The sequence below is a fragment of the Panthera leo genome, chromosome F3 (genome assembly GCF_018350215.1).
Source record: "Panthera leo isolate Ple1 chromosome F3, P.leo_Ple1_pat1.1, whole genome shotgun sequence".
NCBI lineage: Eukaryota > Metazoa > Chordata > Mammalia > Carnivora > Felidae > Panthera > Panthera leo.
In genome coordinates this window covers 41,664,929-41,683,288 of record NC_056696.1, presented here as the reverse complement: position 1 = coordinate 41,683,288, position 18,360 = coordinate 41,664,929, and the positions used below count along the sequence as shown (strand labels likewise).

The 18,360-nt window shown below is 41.8% G+C and overlaps 1 protein-coding gene across 4 annotated transcripts in view; it reads left to right on the top strand.

Moving 5' to 3' along the window:
• Nucleotides 1–2,158: 2,158 nt before the first annotated feature.
• The window catches only part of KLHL12 (kelch like family member 12), a 33,389-nt gene continuing 17,187 nt past the window's right edge, over nucleotides 2,159–18,360 (top strand). Inside the window, exons 1-4 of one of the 4 annotated variants that reach the window (XM_042925168.1) lie at nucleotides 2,159–2,282; nucleotides 5,034–5,267; nucleotides 10,437–10,590; nucleotides 11,669–11,886. In XM_042925168.1, the coding sequence (XP_042781102.1) occupies nucleotides 2,184–2,282; nucleotides 5,034–5,267; nucleotides 10,437–10,590; nucleotides 11,669–11,886 (705 nt within the window). In that variant the 5' untranslated portion in view covers nucleotides 2,159–2,183. The other 3 variants (XM_042925170.1, XM_042925171.1, XM_042925172.1) reach the window with 3 other exon arrangements.

Sequence of the window (18,360 nt, the reverse complement as noted above, 5' to 3'; positions counted from 1 at the left end):
TTACTTTTTTTTTTTAAGACTTTATTTTTAAGTAGTCTCTACACCCAATGTGGGACTCAAACTCAACAACCCCAAGATCAAGAGTTTCACACTCTGCTGACTGGGCCAGTCAGGCACCCCTATTTTTACTTTTTATTTAAATTGTACATATTTTGGGGGCGCCTGGGTGGCTCAGTTGGTTAAGCGTCCGACTTCGGCTCAGGTCACGATCTCACAGTTCGTGAGTTCAAGCCCCGCGTCGGGTTCTGTGCTGACAGCTCAGAGCCTGGAGCCTGTTTCAGATTCTGTGTCTCCCTCTCTGACCCTCCCCCGTTCATGCTCTGTCTCTCTCTGTCTCAAAAATAAATAAATGTGAAAAAAAAATTTAAATAAATAAATAAATAAATTGTACATATTTTTTTAACTTTATTATTTTTAATTTTTAAAAACAAATTTATTTAATTTTGAGAGAGAGAGAGAGACAGAGTGAGAGTGGGGGAGGTGCAGAGAGAGAGGGAGATACAGAATCAGAAGCAGGCTCCAGGCTCTGAGGTCAGTACAGAGCCCGATGCAGGGCTCGCTCGATTCCATGGGCTGTAAGATCATGACCTGAGCCAAATCGGATGCCCAACCAAGTGAGCTACCCAGGCACCCCAAGCTTATTTATTTATTTTGAGACAGAGACAGAGACAGAGAATCCCGGGCAGGCTCTGCACAGTCAGCGCGTAGCCTGATGCGGGGCTTGAACCCACGAACCCTGAGATCATGACCTGAGCCAAAGTCAGACACTCAACTGACTGAGCCCACACGTGCTCCAAATTGTACATATTTTTAATCCCCCATGATGACAAGTTCAAAAGCCACAAAAAGATATAGAGGGGAAATCTCTTTCCCACACTGTCTCACAACCAACCAGTTCGTCTCTCCAAAGAAACCAACATTTTGTGTCTTCCCAGATGCGTTTTATACATATACAGGCAAATGTGAATATTAAAATTTCCCCAAACTTTTACACAATTAATATCAACCTATACCCACTGTTCACGGCTTCTTGGTATTGGATTGTATGGATAGACCACACTTTATTGAGCCACTTCCCTACTGATGGATATTAAGTTTGTTTTCGATCTAATTTACAAACAACCTGGCACACATATCACTTTACATGTGCATGAGTACATCGGAAGGATAAATTTATGAAAATCCCTTAAAGTTATCTTCATTCATCATTTTGGTGCACTTTTCCCAAATGCCCCCAACAGAACTTGTACCAATCCTCTATCTAAAGGATACTTCTAGATCAAAGAGATATAATACGAAAGATGGAAATACTATGTAAAATCAGATCGCTGCTCTCTAGGCTATCGTTTTATCTGTAAAGACTCAAAGGCACCACGGAGGAAAACAGTACAGTTCTCCCTTCTCCACAATTTCAGTTACCAGTCGTCACCATTATCTGAAAGCAGATGATTGGGTGCACATATTGCCAGCTTGGTGGCAGCCTAACGCTATGTCGCAGTGTCTACGTCATTCACGTCACTTCATCTCATCACGTAGAAATTTTATTTTCACACGTCATCACAAGAAGGGTGGGTACCGTACAATATTTCTGGAGACTACATTCACACAACTTTCATTGTAATATATTGTTATAGACTGTTTTATTATTAGTTATTGTTGTTATTCTCTTACTATGCTTAATTTAGCAATTAAACTTCATACCTACTATAGGAAAAAACACAGTATATATATAGCGTTCAGTATTATCCGTGGTTTCAGGCATCCACCAGGGGCCTTGGAACATATTCCCCAAGGATAAGAGGGAACTACTGTATAATGAAACATAATTACTTTGGACATTCACAGAAGTTGAATTAAGGGACCTCACTGCCCTCTGAACCACTAAGGTAAGTGCCAAAATCAGCTAGAAGCAACATTCCTAAACTGAACACTCAGCACCCAGGAGCTGGTGAAAAGTCAGCAAAACAGCAACAGGGGAGATGATGACTCCTGGGACTTCTAATACGACCCTTTGCAATTTCCATCACAACGTCCAGCGTCTAGGGACAAGTTCCTTCCATTTGATTGTCCTGAAGTGCACGAAGCGGAGGAGAACCGCCTCGAGGGTGATGATAGGCCCCATTATGATGCAGAGAATGTTGAGGTGTGTGGAGCCCAGGGCTCAGAGGATTCTCCCCACATTGATGGTCCGCTGGAAAAGGCCATTGTGGGCAATAGACGTGAAGAAATGTGAAGCCCCCGCGGGTTTTCTCGATGTAAGAGGGTTCCTGAATACCTGGCAGGTAAAACATACTCCCTGTAACCAGCTCCTCGGTTTAGAAACGTGGAATCCTGGGGGCGCCTGGGTGGCTCAGTCTGTTGAACGACCGGCTTCGGCTCGGGTCACGATCTTGCGGTACGTGGGTTCGAGCCCAAGTCGGGCTCTGTGCTGACAGCTCAGAGCCTGGAGTCTGCTTCCATTCTCTGTCTCCTTCTCTCTCTGCCCCTACCCCACTCATGCCTCATGCTCTGTCTCTCAAAGATAAGTAAAAACATTTTTAAAAATTGAGAAAAAAAAAAATGTGGAATCCTGTCAATAAGCCCTTTCTGGGGAGACTCAGGGAGAGTCTGGCCTCAGCCAATCACGGGGCAAGAGGGCTATACACCCCCGCCCCTCGCTGCCCGACCCCACCCAGCCCCACCCTTTCTTTCCGCCTTCCTCTAAGCGGGCCGAAGACCGCGCCCAGCGTACCTGCGGGTCACGTGAGACCACCGCCTCACGTGACGCAGACCCAGGGCAGGGAGGGGGCGGGCCTCGAGCTGCATTACGTCATCACGTCGCGCGGCCGCGGAGACTAGAGCCGGGACTACCACCTTGACGGCTCCAGAGCCTCCGGGTCGGGGCGGCGGCGGCGGCGGCGCTTGGGCTCCTCCTGAGCCGCCTGCTGGCCCCGCGCCCCACCCGATCCCCTCGAGCTGGGAACGGACTCGGCGCCGCTGGGTGGGCCCGCGAGCGGAGGTGAGTTGCACGGTGGTGGTGGCAGGCAGCCCTTCCTTTCCTAGCCCCCGATTCCAGCTTACGGCCCTGCCCCCAACCATCGTCTCCCTCCGGGTTGCAACGGAGAGACGAAGGGAGCGAAGGGAGGTCTGTGGGGCTGGGGCGCCCCCCTCGCAACTTCGCCCTGACCGCGCCCTTCCAGGACCTACCCTTGGAGCTGCCGGCACTGTTCCCGTGTTGTCAGCGGGGCGGGGGGGGGACTGCCCTTCCTTCTCTTCTCCTACCTGAAATTTAGCCTTTCCAAAATTTGACACCTTTTCGCTCTCACCCCCTCCCCGAGTCTTCCAGGGTGCAGCTCCTCTATTCAGATGTTAACGGAAGTTCCCGAATAGGTAACCTCAAAAAGATGAGAGTGATGTGGCTGAGGTTTTGCCTGATGAGGCAGGAATCCCCAAGGAGGAAGAATACAGTGCATTAGGGTTACTGTCAGTTTTGACACTGACACCGTAAAGCCCAGTCCTAGGCTGAGCCCTGTGGTTAACAGTAAGTGGGTATCTGTTCAGACTTTTCTTACATCTCCAGAGTTGGAAGTAAGTTGACTTAAGGAAACTCTTTTTGAAAAACTTTGTATGCTTTGATGAATCACCTCCTTTTCTGTAAAATGGATCTTGCAGGGTTTTTCGAGGGATTTTCTAGAGTACTTATAGAATAATATGCTAACTGTACATAGGAGCAGATGAGAATTTAGGATCTTGTTTGTGCCAGTCAAAAATTATGGTCGTGAGTTGTGGACTCTTGAAGATTGTAGTTTGATTTTTTTTTTCTTGGATCATTTCAGAAAGTTATAGATTCCAGTAAGACTGTCTTAATAACCCTGCCATTTCATTCCCCAGAAATTTTCCTTGAAGCAAAGAGTGTCACTAAAGCTTGTTAACAATCAAAAAAGTAAAAAGTACATTTTTTAATGTACTTAGTTTATTTGATGCATACGAGTGAACTTTGCAAGTGACTGCTTATGGCCGTAAAATTAGTAGTGGAGTTTTAATAGGTTTCTATCCTAATAATTAGGCTCTTGGTTTTAGTATAGAAGAATTACTACTGGACGGTTGCTAATAATGTAGAGTAGGAAGACCCTTCAATAGAAGAGCTTCAATAACTTAATCACATGAGAGACACTTGGGTGGCTCAGTTGGTTAAGCTTCCAACTCCTGATTTGGGCTTAGGTCAGGATCTCAATGTTCCTGAGTTGGAGTCCTGCCCCGGCATTGGGCTCTGCTCTGACAACATGGAGCCTGCTTGGGATTCTCTCTCTTCTCTCTCACTGTCCCTTCCCCGCTGGCATGCTACACATTTTAAAATAAAAAATTTAATCACATGAAAATCCATAGATAAGCTTGCAGTGTTTCCATTATTCAGGGTAGGTATTGGTCCTCATTTGAAATGTCATTTTAAGAAGAAATCCAGATATATTTGGAAGTCATAAATAATTCTTTGCATACTTCTTTAGAAAGAGTTCGTTTTCACTGACTGGCCTTTATTGCTGTAAGGTGAATACACAATTTTTCTTTTCTTGCTTGTAATTTCTAAACATTCTGTACACCTGCCAGAATAGGAAAACTATATAAACAGGAAAAAATATATATAAATATATGAAAAATATATAAAACAAGATCCTACCTTCTAAGTACTTATCTCCTTATTCTTTAAATAATAATGATATCGCACCTTTAAGAGATTTTATCTTCTCATTTTATCATGTGAGATAACAGCACTGTGAAGACATATGACATATGTGTGGTTTCTTTATATTTCGAGTACAGTTGAGTATTGATTATAGTGTTGAGTGGTAGGGGCTCTCGATACTGGAATTCAGAGGAAGAATCGTTGTTATTTGGGATTATTAGTGGCTAGATTGTGGTGGTAAGACCAGTAATAGGAATGATCTCTACTTAATATCTGAGGAAGCCTCCTTAATTTGTGTTGATAATTGAACATTTTTAGTTGTCCTAGTCCTTCAAGTATGTTCTGGGTTTATTTTCTTTTTCTCTCGTTGCAGAATCCAAGGACCCCTTTCGTTCTTTCTCCACATTGCTTGATGGGAGGCATTATGGCCCCCAAAGACATAATGACAAATACTCATGCTAAATCCATCCTCAATTCAATGAACTCCCTCCGGAAGAGCAATACCCTCTGTGATGTGACACTGAGAGTAGAGCAGAAAGACTTCCCTGCCCATCGGATTGTGTTGGCCGCCTGTAGCGATTACTTCTGTGCTATGTTCACTAGTGAGGTAAGTGGTAAGTTATCACCTTACAAATGAAAGTCACACGTGTAACCTTTTAGTTGTCTCATTTCAGTGAATAAAATGATAGAAGTTTGATAGAATAGTGAATTTCTGTGGTGTGGTGGTTCAGCGCACAGACTCTGGTCAAGATCTGCCTTTTGACTGTGTCTTAGTTTCCCCATCTCCAAATTAGGAATCACAGCGATGTGCAATCACATACGGTTATTGTGACCGTTATTTGAGAAAATCACATGCGAAGTGCTTAGAACAGCATCTGGCAAGTGGTAAAACACAAATGTCAGCTACTGGATTTTACTTATTGTTTATTTATTTATTTATTTTTAATGTCTGTTTTTGAGAGAGAGAGAGAGACAGAGCACGAGTGGGGGAGGGGTAGAGGGCAAGAGGGAGACACAGAATCTGAAGCAGGCTCCAGGCTTTGAGCTGTCAGCACAGAGCCCAACGCGGGGCTTGAACCCGTGGACCACAAAATCATGACCTGAGCTGAAGTCAGACTTTTAACTGACTAAGCCACCCAGGTGCCCCGGATTTTACTTACTTTTTTATTTTTATTTTTATTTTTATTTTTTTTAATGTTTGTTTTTGGGGGAGAGAGAGAGACAGAGACAGAGTGTGAGCTGGGGAAGAGGCAGACAGAGGGAGACACAGAATCCAAAGCAGGCTCTAGGCTCTGAGCTGTCAGCACAGAGCCCAACGCGGGGCTCGAACTCACAAGCCGCGAGATCATGACCGAGCCGAGGTCGGCCGCCCGCCCAACCGACTGAGCCACCCAGGCGCCCCAGATTTTACTTTTAAAATTTGGTTTCCTATTTTTCTCCTTCCAAAGTCTAATATTTTATTTATTCTACTTATTTTTTAACGTTTATTTATTTATCTTGAGAGAGTGCATGCTTGCATGCGCATGGCAAGCAGGAGAAGGTCAGAGGGAGAAAACAGGCTCTGTGCTGTCAGCATGGAGTTGGACGTGGGGCTTGATTTCATGAACTGCAAGATCATGACCTGAGCTGAAATCAAGAGTCAGGTGCTCAACGAACTGAGCCACCTAGGCGCCCCCAAAATCTAATATTTTAAAGTGAATACTAGGATGATAAGGGAGAGGGAAAGAAAGAGGAGTGTAGGATTCAGTCCTCATCCACCTAACAGCATATGAAGAAAATCAGTATTCATTCTACCAATGTAGAGTTTAGTGTAATTTCAAATGAGAGGAAGAGGACTTAACAAATAACTCAATGGGGGCGCCTGGGTGGCTTGGTCGGTTAAGCGTCCGACTTCGGCTCAGGTCATGATCTCGTGGTCCGTGAGTTCGAGCCCCGCGTCGGGCTCTGTGCTGACAGCTCAGAGCCTGGAGCCTGTTTCAGATTCTGTGTCTCTCTCTCTCTCTGACCCTCCCCTGTTCATGCTCTGTCTCTCTCTGTCTCAAAAATAAATAAACGTTAAAAAAAAAAAAATTAATAAAAAAAAACAACTCAATGACTGCATGGGTATATGCAGTATAACTTGGGGAAAAAATGCTAACTATGGAGTGTAAGCAGTAAAAGAGAATAAGGAAAAGGTTGGCTTCACAAGAAAAAAGGTTGTGCTTACAGGTATTAAGAAAGACTGCTTGGGGCACTTGGGTGGCTCAGTTGGTTAAGCATCTGACTTTGGCTCAGGTCATGATCTCATGGCTCGTGAGTTTGAGCCCCACGTTGGACTCTCTGCTGTCAGTGTGGAGTCCACTTCAGATCCTCTGTCCCCCAATCTCTCTGTCCCTCCCTGCTCATGCACGCTCTCTTCCCCCTCTCTCAAAAATAAAAATAAACAAAGAAAGACTGCTTTAGTAATTGACAGAACTTTTAAAACATAGAATAAGGCTATTGAATATATTGTGAATTACTCTTAGCTGAACAGCAGAAAGCACCACAACTTTTATTTTTCAAAATCTCAAGTCTGATTTTTAAATTTTAAATAAATTATCTTGAATTTTTTAACCTTGAGTGATGAGTACACCAATGTGTATTATATCACATACTTAAATACGCCTGAAATATCTCATTGTATCAACACTTTTTAAAAAATCTTTTTCACCACCAGTATTTTTTTTTTAAGTTAATCTCATCTTCTTAGTGAAGATGTTGCTGTTGGATGGGAATAAGAGAGGTGGTAACATAATAATAACAATAACTACCTTTTATGGGGCAGGTACTGTGTTGGGTGATTGCTGTATGTTATTCATCCTAGGGTTAGATGTTACCATCTCATTTTACAAATGAATAAACAAGGTCTTATATATTAAATGACTTGCCCAAGATCACATGGCTTATAAATGACAGAGATGGGGTTTAATCCTAAATTTTCTGACTCTAAACCCATACAATATATGCTGTATCCGAAAAGCTACAAACATGCTGTATTGCTCTATACAGATCTTACTTACTTGCTTTATACACATTTTAACTACTGTGCTTCCTTAGCCTCTGATATATGGGTTTTTATATTCTCCAGTTTCAAAGCCAAAATAGTTTATGGTTCTCTGAGCCAGTGCTCGGTCACATGGCTGGTAGGAAAAACATGGAAACCTGACAGATCATTCCAGCTACTTCAGGCTAATTTTAAAATGCTCTTGTGTAATATAACATCACAGATCCCTATCCCATATTGTCCTCCAGAAAGAATATCTGCCCAAGAGCATCAGAAGCAGTTGGCATTTAACTGGGTAAGGACGGTTCTGTCAGCAGCTGCTGAGCATGAAGGTACTAATGGATCAGGACTGCTGACTGCTAATTATATAGCGTGCATCCTGTTCTCTGTGAGCTGGAGGAACATAGTCTGTCTTTGCTCTCTCTGCACATTCAGAGTGGTAAGGAGTTCTCTGAAAGAATTCTCTCTTTTTTCTCACCAGGGACCATTTTTCTTTAAAAACTGGTATTAGGCAAGAAAATGCCAGATGGTTGTGTCTTTTTTTTTAAGAGTAATTGACATAAAGGAGAGGGTTCAGAGACCTGGGTCCTGGGCTCAATTCTCTTAACAATGCTGTGTGAACTCTGGCAGCCATTTAACTTCACTGGGTTGATCTTTAAAATAAAGTAGTTGAACTAGATGATTTCATTTTTCTCTTCCCGCCCTGAAATGCTCTTCAAATGTGGTCCAATTAAAGTGTCATTTGAGTGAGGCAAGAGGACCTGAGTTTTATCTGTCTCTTGCTAGTTAAGAGACCTTGGTTAAGTCACATAACTTCTTTGAACCTTAGATCCTTTTTGTCATAAACGGCAATAATATCAGACCTCTAACTACTTTGCCAGGTTGCTGTGAGAATCAGGTGAAATAATAGTAAGTAAGAAGCACTCTGAAAAATTGTAAAGCAAATATTAGTGTGAAATGATACTATAAATTGCTCTGAGTTCATAAATAGTGAAATATTTTCATATTTAAGTTATTTGATGGGAAAATAGTTTATTGAATAAGAAGTTTTAGGAATAAATGTACTTATATATTTCTGCTGCTTGTATACATACTATGTGCAGAGTTAACAAATGTTTTTACAAAACAATGTTCTAGTGACATTTTTTGTGTGTGTTTATCTTTGAGAGAGAGAGAGAGAGAGAGAGAGAGAGAGAGAAAGAGTGGGGGAGGGGCAGAGAGAGGGACGCAGAGGATCCCAAGTGGGTTCTGTGCTGACAGCGGAGAGCCTGATGCAGGGCTCAAACTCGTGGACCGTGAGATCATGACCTGAGCCAAAGTTGGATGCTTAACCGACTGAGCCACCCAGGTGCCCTGCTTACGAGTGCTATTTTTAATGTTAGGGATTGATTTTGTTCTTGGCTTTGGTAGAGAATACTTTTTGATTATTCTTTTGGGCTGATGGCGGAATCAAAGATGATAAAGATGTGTAGTTCATAATGGAAATGCACCGGAATTTTGTGAGTAATTCGAATTTCCAACTAAGGTTAAGTTGTAGTAAGAGTTTCATAAGGTAATCGATTTTTAGATAGTTTACTGTCCTGTAAAATTAAAGATTTATACCCTTAGCCGAACAATTTTCTATGATTATCCAGGCCTCTTCAATACTCATAATTGCAATGATGCGTTCTGGGACTAAATATACCACTAAACAATTAGTGAAAATAGTCAAAATAGCCAATATAGCCAAAATAGTCAATCTGATCTTTAGAAAAAGTACCAATTCAATTATATCCAGTGTCACAGTAGAGTGCCCCTTAAGATGACCTGAATATTTGGTCATTACTAAATGTACTCGGGGGCGCCTGGGTGGCTTAATCAGTTAAGCATCTGTCTGACTTTGTTTCAGGTCATGGTCTCACGGTTCATGAGTTTGAGCCGTGCGTCAGGCTCTGTGCTGACAACCTGCTTCAGATTCCGTAGCTCCCTCTCTCTCTGCCCCTCCCCCGATTGTGCTCTCTCTTTCTCTCTCTCATAAATAAACAGTGGAGGAAAAAAAAAAAGTACTCGAAGAATAGAACAATGAGTAGTCATGAGTCTGGAGCTGTAAGCCACAGAGTTCTCTACAAGCGTGAAATCTCATTGAAATTTTGTGTTTTATCTTAAAAGCTCATGGACACTAGTACTATGTTCACAGAACTTTTGGATTCAGTCCTGTAATAGATCTATGTTTGTTTTATTACAAAAGCAGTGTTTTAAATTATTCACTGGTGAAATTAATATTCCAGGGTGTCACCTCCCGGTGTGCTCTTGAGTAGCATGCAGCTGCCCCAAGTTGGACAAGCTACAAATACATGCCATATTTGCTTCATACAAATCAAACAAATTAGACCATAATTTTTTATTTATTTATTTTTTTGGTTTTTTTTTTTTTAACGTTTTATTTATTTTTGAGACAGGGAGAGACACAGCATGAACGGGGGAGGGTCAGAGAGAGGGAGACACAGAATCTGAAACAGGCTCCAGGCTCTGAGCTGTTAGCACAGAGTCCGACGCGGGGCTCGAACTCACGGACCGCGAGATCATGACCTGAGCTGAAGTCAGCCGCTTAACCGATGTCCGCCGCTTAACCGACTGAGCCACCCAGGCGCCCCGACCATAATTTTTTAAAGACGGGCATTAATACTAACATCCCTTCAAGCTCTCGGATATGAGATTCTGCCTTTATCTCGTGGAATCATAACCACTGTTATTTCATACCCTTTGAATTTTCAGCTTTCAGAGAAGGGGAAACCTTATGTTGACATTCAAGGCTTAACTGCTTCTACCATGGAGATTCTGTTGGACTTCGTGTACACTGAAACCGTACATGTGACGGTGGAGAATGTACAAGAACTGCTTCCTGCAGCCTGTCTGCTTCAGCTGAAAGGTACAGATGATAAAGTTGCTATTGCTCATGCCACGGTAGCCTTGGAAATGTTTAGAATTAATCAGGTAAACTTAATCACGGAAATTATGGAGACAGACCGTGGACGCTCTTGTTTACCGCCTGCGGCACAGAAGATCAGGTTTCAATCACAACGTCAAAGAACCTCTCCATATGTGGCCATTTGGCTCTTTAGAAGAGCATTTACGCCTTTTCTGTTTTTAAAGAAATGAAAGAGGGGATAACAGACACATTTTCTTACATGTATGTACATACTAGCTCTACAAGGAGACACAAGAAACTGATACTATTCATCGCCTATATGGAAGGGAACTAGATGGCCAGGTGGAAAGGGAGGCTGGGGGGTTATTCATGGTAAACTCTTTAGTACTTTTAATTTTGCGCCATGTAAATTATGTATTGGAAATTTAAATTGGCACACAAAAATGAAAGTATATAATGTTTTCACAGGATATGGGGGGCCCCCTTCCTATTTCCAGACTGTCTTTCTTAACCTGCATTGATGTTTCTGTTATTTTTAGTATTTCTAAATGCCTGGTTGAAAGTTTTCTGCTTTTAATACATGATTGAAAAACAGTATTGAAGCTTTTGCATTAGTGCACAAATTAGGTTTATACTCTGAACTTTGCAATTAGAGAAATAAGGGGTTGTCGTTAGTAGCTCTTATTTTTCCTTGGCAAGAGTCTTTCAGTCAAGTTTTCATAGGGAGTAGAAATTAGGTACATTATGTTAAATTATGATTGGTTTTATAAAAGCTTGGTTCCCAGGAGTATGTTTTGTTTAATTGTGCCAGTGTCCATAGAAGCAATTTGTCTTGCTATACTTATTTCTAAAGCTGAAACAGAGACACACAAGACCTTGCTTGAAGGTCGCACGACACACAAGACAGAAATTGGATTTGAATTCCTTAAGCATAAAATTTCTAATTTGATCCTTACCCGTGTTGAGCCAGGATTCGTCTGTTACCTTGTAGAGAAGATGTCTCCTTCCAAGAATGTAGACCAACCAGTTCACACCTGGTCAAGTACCCTGAAGTGTTCATTGTCTGTGTTTGTCCTAGGTGTGAAGCAAGCCTGCTGCGAGTTCTTAGAAAGTCAGTTGGACCCCTCTAATTGCCTGGGTATCAGGGATTTTGCTGAAACTCACAATTGTGTTGACCTGATGCAAGCAGCTGAGGTTTTTAGTCAGAAGCATTTTCCGGAAGTGGTACAGCATGAAGAATTCATTCTTCTAAGTCAAGGAGAAGTGGAAAAGCTAATCAAGTGCGATGAAATTCAGGTACAAATTTGGCTTGGTATTGGGGTTTCTTCAAGACTGGAACATTACAAAACTTGGGAAAGGGGGGGCACTCGGGTGACTCGGTTGAACGTCTGACTCTTGATCTCAGCTCAGGTCTTGATCTCAAGTCGTGAGTTAAAGCCCCGTGTTGGGCTCTGGGTTGGGTGTGGAACCTACTAAAAGAGCAAACACAAACAAAACTAGGAAAAAGCAAGGTGGATTTACTGTGTTTCTGTAGCAGGGCATCTTAATCAAGTGTCAATATTGGCTCCAAAGGTTTCATTAAATACCCCTGAAATTTTATGCCAAATTTATGGGAGAGAGTTATGAGAAGGAGTTAGCCACCTTCCTCAATATACAATCCCAATGGTTAAGAGTCACTATCGAAGAGACAGTGGTGTGGAATAAGCAGAAATTTGAAGTAAAGAGATTTCTATAGAGCACTTCTGTATTACTCATTCACTCATTTTACAAACATTTACAGAGAATATCTACTCTACAGCAGTAGATATTCTGAATAAACTATCTGTGGCAGGTGCTATGGCTCCAAGAGTGAGTAAGATACAGTCCTTGTTTTCAGTAATTCACAACATAGTGGTAGAGACAGAGAAGGACAAAACTTAATAGAATATAGTGAGAATAATGAGGTTATTCAAAGTGAAGAAATTAGAAGAAAGAAGAATAAACCTTTTACATTTAAATTAGACCAAAAAGGAAGTGGATCAAAAAGAAGTGAAAAAAAGGTTGGAGACCGTAAACAGGAGGCAGATCATAAGTGCCTAATGGGGGGGGGGGGGGGTAATGAGGGAGGGGGGAGAAGGAACATATGAACTGCGTCTTGAAGGAGTTGTGTTTCACCCAGCAGAGGGGAAGCCACCTGGGCACAGGCAAGGGTTCAGTCACTTGGCCCAGCAAGAAGGATCTTAGGTAATCCTGATGCTAAGTCATAGTGCCAGTAGCCAGCAGACTTTTTATTGCACAGAGGTCTGTAGTTAGGCTAACAATTAGAGTGACAATTGTTCCCCCTCGTCAGGAGAAATTCACTTCTCTAGGAAGGCTAAGAGTTCATTTGTTTTCCTCCCACTCTGCTCAGATAAATTTTGAATTAATGGATTCCCGGAAGTTAGTGGCACCTCAATTTAAACAAGAGATATATTGGGAAGGAATCAAAATCTGATTAATATTCTAAATGCTATAGAAGCTGGGGGTGCCTAGGTGGCTCAGTTGGTTAAGCATCGGACTTCGGCTTAGGTCATGATCTCACAGTTTGTGAGTTCGAGCCCTGTGGCAAGCTTGTGCTGACAGCTCAGAGCCTGGAGCCTGCTTCAGATTCTGTCTCTGCCTCTCTCTCTCTACCCCTCCCCTGCTCATACTCTGTGTGTGTGTGTGTCTCTCTCTCTCTAAACTAAATAAACATTGGGGTGCCTGGGTGGCTCAGTCGGTTAAGCGTCCGACTTCAACTCAGGTCACTATCTCGCGGTCCATGAGTTCAAGCCTTGCGTCGGGCTCTGGGCTGACGGCTCAGAGCCTGGAGCCTGCTTCAGATTCTGTGTCTCCCTCTCTCTCTGACCCTCCCCCGTTCATGCTCTGTCTCTCTCTGTCTCAAAAATAAATAAATGTTTAAAAAATAAAAAAAAAACTAAATAAACATTAAAATAAATAAATAAAAATTAAAAAAATAAATGATGTAGAAGAAATTTGCTAAAGAAATCCTATAATTTACTTTCATAAACCAAATGATAACTCTCTGATTTATTTTGTTAAAACTAGAATTTTCATGTACTATAATAAGATCTTACGAATATTTATCACATTTTAGCCAACTTTTTCTTTTTGCCTTCCCCTACTGACTTCTGAGGGAAAATTTATTAAGGTACATTGGTGACATTGTTTCCAAAATAAAGAGGAATCATTTTTCCGGTTTGACCTATTAGCCCAGAGAAGCTGGTGTTACAAGTGTTACTGAGACAAATATTTGCTAAAGTTTTGTTCTCACTCTTGCTGTGGTAGAACATTGTGTCCATGCACTGAAATGCCAGGTGTAGACAAATGGCACATTCTTCAGACTTGGGAAGTTGGTAATTTGCTAGAATATCTTGATTTTTCTTGATTTAACCATGCATTAGGAAATGCAGTAAATAGCGTGAACAATATAGACTTAAAGTTCACTGCACATAACAAAATTGCTAAAACTTACTCAGCATTTACTATTGGTTTCCTTTATTAAATATTTATTGGGCACTTTGTGCCCAGAACGGTTCCGGGTGCCAGCAATCCAATTGTAAACACAACAGATAAAAAATTACTATACTCTAGACTTTCCATTTTAATGGCACCATTCTTGGTATATTTTATCTTATGTAGTTGTCAAAACTGTCCCCATTTTTCGGAGAAAGAAACTGATGCTTCGAGGGTAAGCGTCATACTGGAGCTAATAAGTGGCAGAGCCAGGCCTCCTATCTGAGCAGTCTGGCTCCAGATTCTGTTCTTTTCCATGAAACTATGAGCTGGTTGCCTAGTTAGTTTCTAATTGACCAAATCAGCAAGCAGTTACAGAAGTCCTATGTAGTCATAGAACTATATATACTTTGGAATAAAACTAAATGGAATAGGGAGAGCAAAAAACTTTTTTATTCAGAAACTCAGATGAAAAGAGTTTGAGAACTCTTCCCTCAGTGTCTGTAAAGACTGTCTTTTTTTTCTGGAAAGACAGCAAGTGGCACATTGTTTCTCTTCTGTATTCCAGCCAGAAAGAGGAACCAGATGTCTGACTCCCCAGCTAATACTTCTTCTTAATTATATAAAACGATCCTACTTAACACAGAAGCAGTATGTTGTACTGGTTAAAACAACATGGGCTTTAGAATCAGGGTGGGGTTTATTTTGGCTGTGTGGCACGTGTTAACCTAACCACTAATCTTCAGTTTCCTCTTCTGTAGATAATAGTCCTACTTAGTGCATGAGGTCATTCTGATCATTAAATTAAGAATATCATTGCCTTGGGGCGCCTGGGTGGCTCAGTCGGTTACGTGTCCGACTTCCGCTCAGGTCATGATCTCATGGTCTGTGAGTTCGAGCCCCGCATCGGGCTCTGTGCTGACAGCTCAGAGCCTGGAGCCTGTTTCAGATTCTGTGTCTCCCTCTCTCTCTGACCCTTCCCCTGTGTCTCTCTCTGTCTCAAAAATAAATAAACGTTAAAAAAAATTAAAAAAAAAAAAAAAAGAATATCAGAATAAAATAGTTCTCTGAAAATTTATTATGGGGAAATTTTTCTCCATAGTGAAACATTAATGTGAAGGTTTTTTCCTCCCAGTTTAGCTGTTTCTCTGCAAGTCTAGTTTATTCTCTCTTCAGTAAGATCAAGGGTCGCTGCTCATGATTGAAAAACCCCATTATAAACTGATGTATCTAATTTAAACCTAGAATGTGTTAGAGCCTAGCATGGAGCTGTTTACAACTGTTAGCTTGTCATTCTTGTCTTTAAAAAGATTTTTTTTTTTTTTTTTTTAAATTGTGGGCACCCTTCTGTGTACTTCCCTGCCTCTAATCCATCAGCAGGCTGGGTTAGTTTCACCTCCTATAAATTTGGTGCATAAATTTCAGTCACCACTGCTATGGCTTAAGTACCCATCACCATTTGCCTAATGTGCCAGCTGGTGTCCCAGCTCTTGGCCCTTCTAATCTGTTCTACCCATGCTAGTCAGGGTGATCTTTACAGAACATTGATATGATCATATCCCAAGCTTGCTTGAAACCTTTTCATGGGTTCCCATTGCTGTTAGAGTAAATTCCAGTCTTCTAACGCTCTCTCTGATCTGGCCCTTGTTTACCTCTCCAGTTTGATCTTTTACCATTCTTCCCCTGCCTCATTCCTTCTACTACACCAGCCTTGTATCACTTCTCAAACTGTGTTCCTTTTTGCTCTAAGATTGTGTTGTCCAGTTTGCTAGGCACACATGGCTGTTGAGCACTTCAAATGTGGCTGGTGTGACTGAGCAGCTGAGTTTTTAATTTAACTTAAATTTTTTTTAACGTTTATTTAATTTTTTTTTTAACGTTTATTTTTATTTTTGAGACAGAGAGAGACAGAGCATGAATGGGGGAGGGTCAGAGAGAGGGAGACACAGAATCTGAAACAGGCTCCAGGCTCTGAGCTGTCAGCACAGAGCCCGACGCGGGGCTCGAATTCACGGACCATGAGATCATGACCTGAGCCGAAGTCAGCCGCCCAACCGACTGAGCCACCCAGGCGCCCCTAATGTTTATTTAATTTTTGAGAGAGAGACAGAATATGAGCAGGGGAGGAAGAGAGAGTGGGAGACACAGAATCCGAAGCTGGCTCCAGGCTCCGAGCTGTCAGCACAGAGCCCGATGCGGGACTTGAACTCACAAGCTGTGAGATCATGAGCTGAGCTGAAGTCAGACGCTTAACTGACTGAGCTACCCAGGCGCCCCACTTAATTTTTTTTTTTTAACAGAGCAAGCAGGGGAGTGGAGCAGAAGGGCACGGAGCCCAACACCGGGCTCCATCCCACGACCCTGGGATCATGACCTGAACTGAAATCAAGAGTTGAACACTCAACCAACTGAGCCACCCAGGCACCCCTTCACTTAATTTTAATTAATGTAATTCTAAATCTCCATACGTAGCTGGTGGCTACCATATTGGACAGTACAGCTTTAGGGTTTCAGCATGTGCTCTCCTGCTTGCCTTGGAGCACTCTCTTAACTCTTCGTGGCTAATTGCTACTCACCCATCATATTGAAATCTATTTCTTCTGCAGGGAGGCCTTTTCTGACCCATCAACCTAAATTAGGAAATCTCGTGTTATTCTGTCTCATAGCCCCTGTACTTTTCCTACATAGTACAGAATGACAAAGTGGCATTGTTCGTTTTTCCAACTTACCTGTTATCTCCCCACTTAAAAGCAAGGTTCATGTCTCATTTGTTACCAGTGTATAACCAGCTTCCAGCACTGGGCCTGGCGCGTAGTAGGTTTTTGGTACATCCAATGAATGAACCTTCTGAAACGTCTGCATTTTCAGTTCTTGGGAAAAGTTCACAGAATGGTGTCTCTGTCTGGGCACTGTCACATTCTGAAAGGTCTCAGAACAGATGCGTTCTAGGCGCTGGTGGAGGAGGCACAGGACCTCTATGTAGGTGTCTGTCTTGGGGAGGTCTTAGGTGTTAGTAGATGTAGTGCTCTTGCAGGGATACAATGTAGGTTTTTTAGGCTGTGCCTTATGCAATTTGTTACATGTAAGCTTAGACCTAAGTTCCCCAAATGATTTATTACATATATCATCTCAAAGCATTGTGCCTGATAAATAATATTTATATTATATATATTATATATTTCTATATATATTTATACATATAGAAATATAATTATATATTTATATATATATAAATAGTATTTGTTCAGATGCTAATTGACAATTCTTTGGAAACTGCAGCATTATAGCATAATGATATAAGAGAAGTTTCTGCTTCACAGGCTTGGGTGGAGGTGTTGGGGAGCAATCCTGGAGGTCGTTAGACAACACTTATAAACACAAGTTGTTTTAAGAGGAAATTTTTTATGGAAAGAGCCTAAATGTCCATCAACTGATGAATGGATAAAAATGGATAAAGAAATTGTGGTTTATATACACAATGGAATACTACGTGGCAATGAGAAAGAATGAAATATGGCCCTTTGTAGCAATGTGGATGGAACTGGAGAGTGTGATGCTAAGTGAAATAAGCCATACAGAGAAAGACAGATACCATATGGTTTCACTCTTATGTGGATCCTGAGAAACTTGACAGAAACCCATGGGGGAGGGGAAGAAAAAAAAAAAAAAAAAAGAGGTTAGAGTGGGAGAGAGCCAAAGCATAAGAGACTGTTAAAAACTGAGAACAAACTGAGGGTTGATGGGGGGTGGGAGGGAGGGGAGGGTGGGTGATGGGTATTGAGAAGGGCACCTTTTGGGATGAACACTGGATATTGTATGGAAACCGATTTGACAATAAATTTCATATATTAAAAAAATAAAAGCTGCTTTGATGGAAAAAAAAATAAAAAAAAAAAAGGAAATTTTGGGGGTGCCTGGCTGGTTCAGTCAGTAGAGCATGCAACTCTATCTCAGGGTTGTGAGTTCAAGCCCCACGTTGAGCGTAGAGCATATTTTAAAAAATATATAGCAAATTTTGAATAGGGCAACAGATTCCTCCTCCCCCTGCAAATTTTCAAAAATGACCAGAAAGGGGGCACGTAGGTGGCTCAGTCAGTTGAGCGTCCAGCTCTTGGATATCAGCTCAGGTCATGATCCCAGGGTCGTGAGATTGAGTCCTGTGTTGGGCTCCACACTGAGCCTGGAGCCTGCTTAAGATATTCTCTCTCTCTCTCTCTCTCTCTCTCTCTCTCTCTCTCTCTCTCTCTCTGTCTCGCAAATTAAAAAAAAAAAAATTCAGGAATGGAAACAATTCTG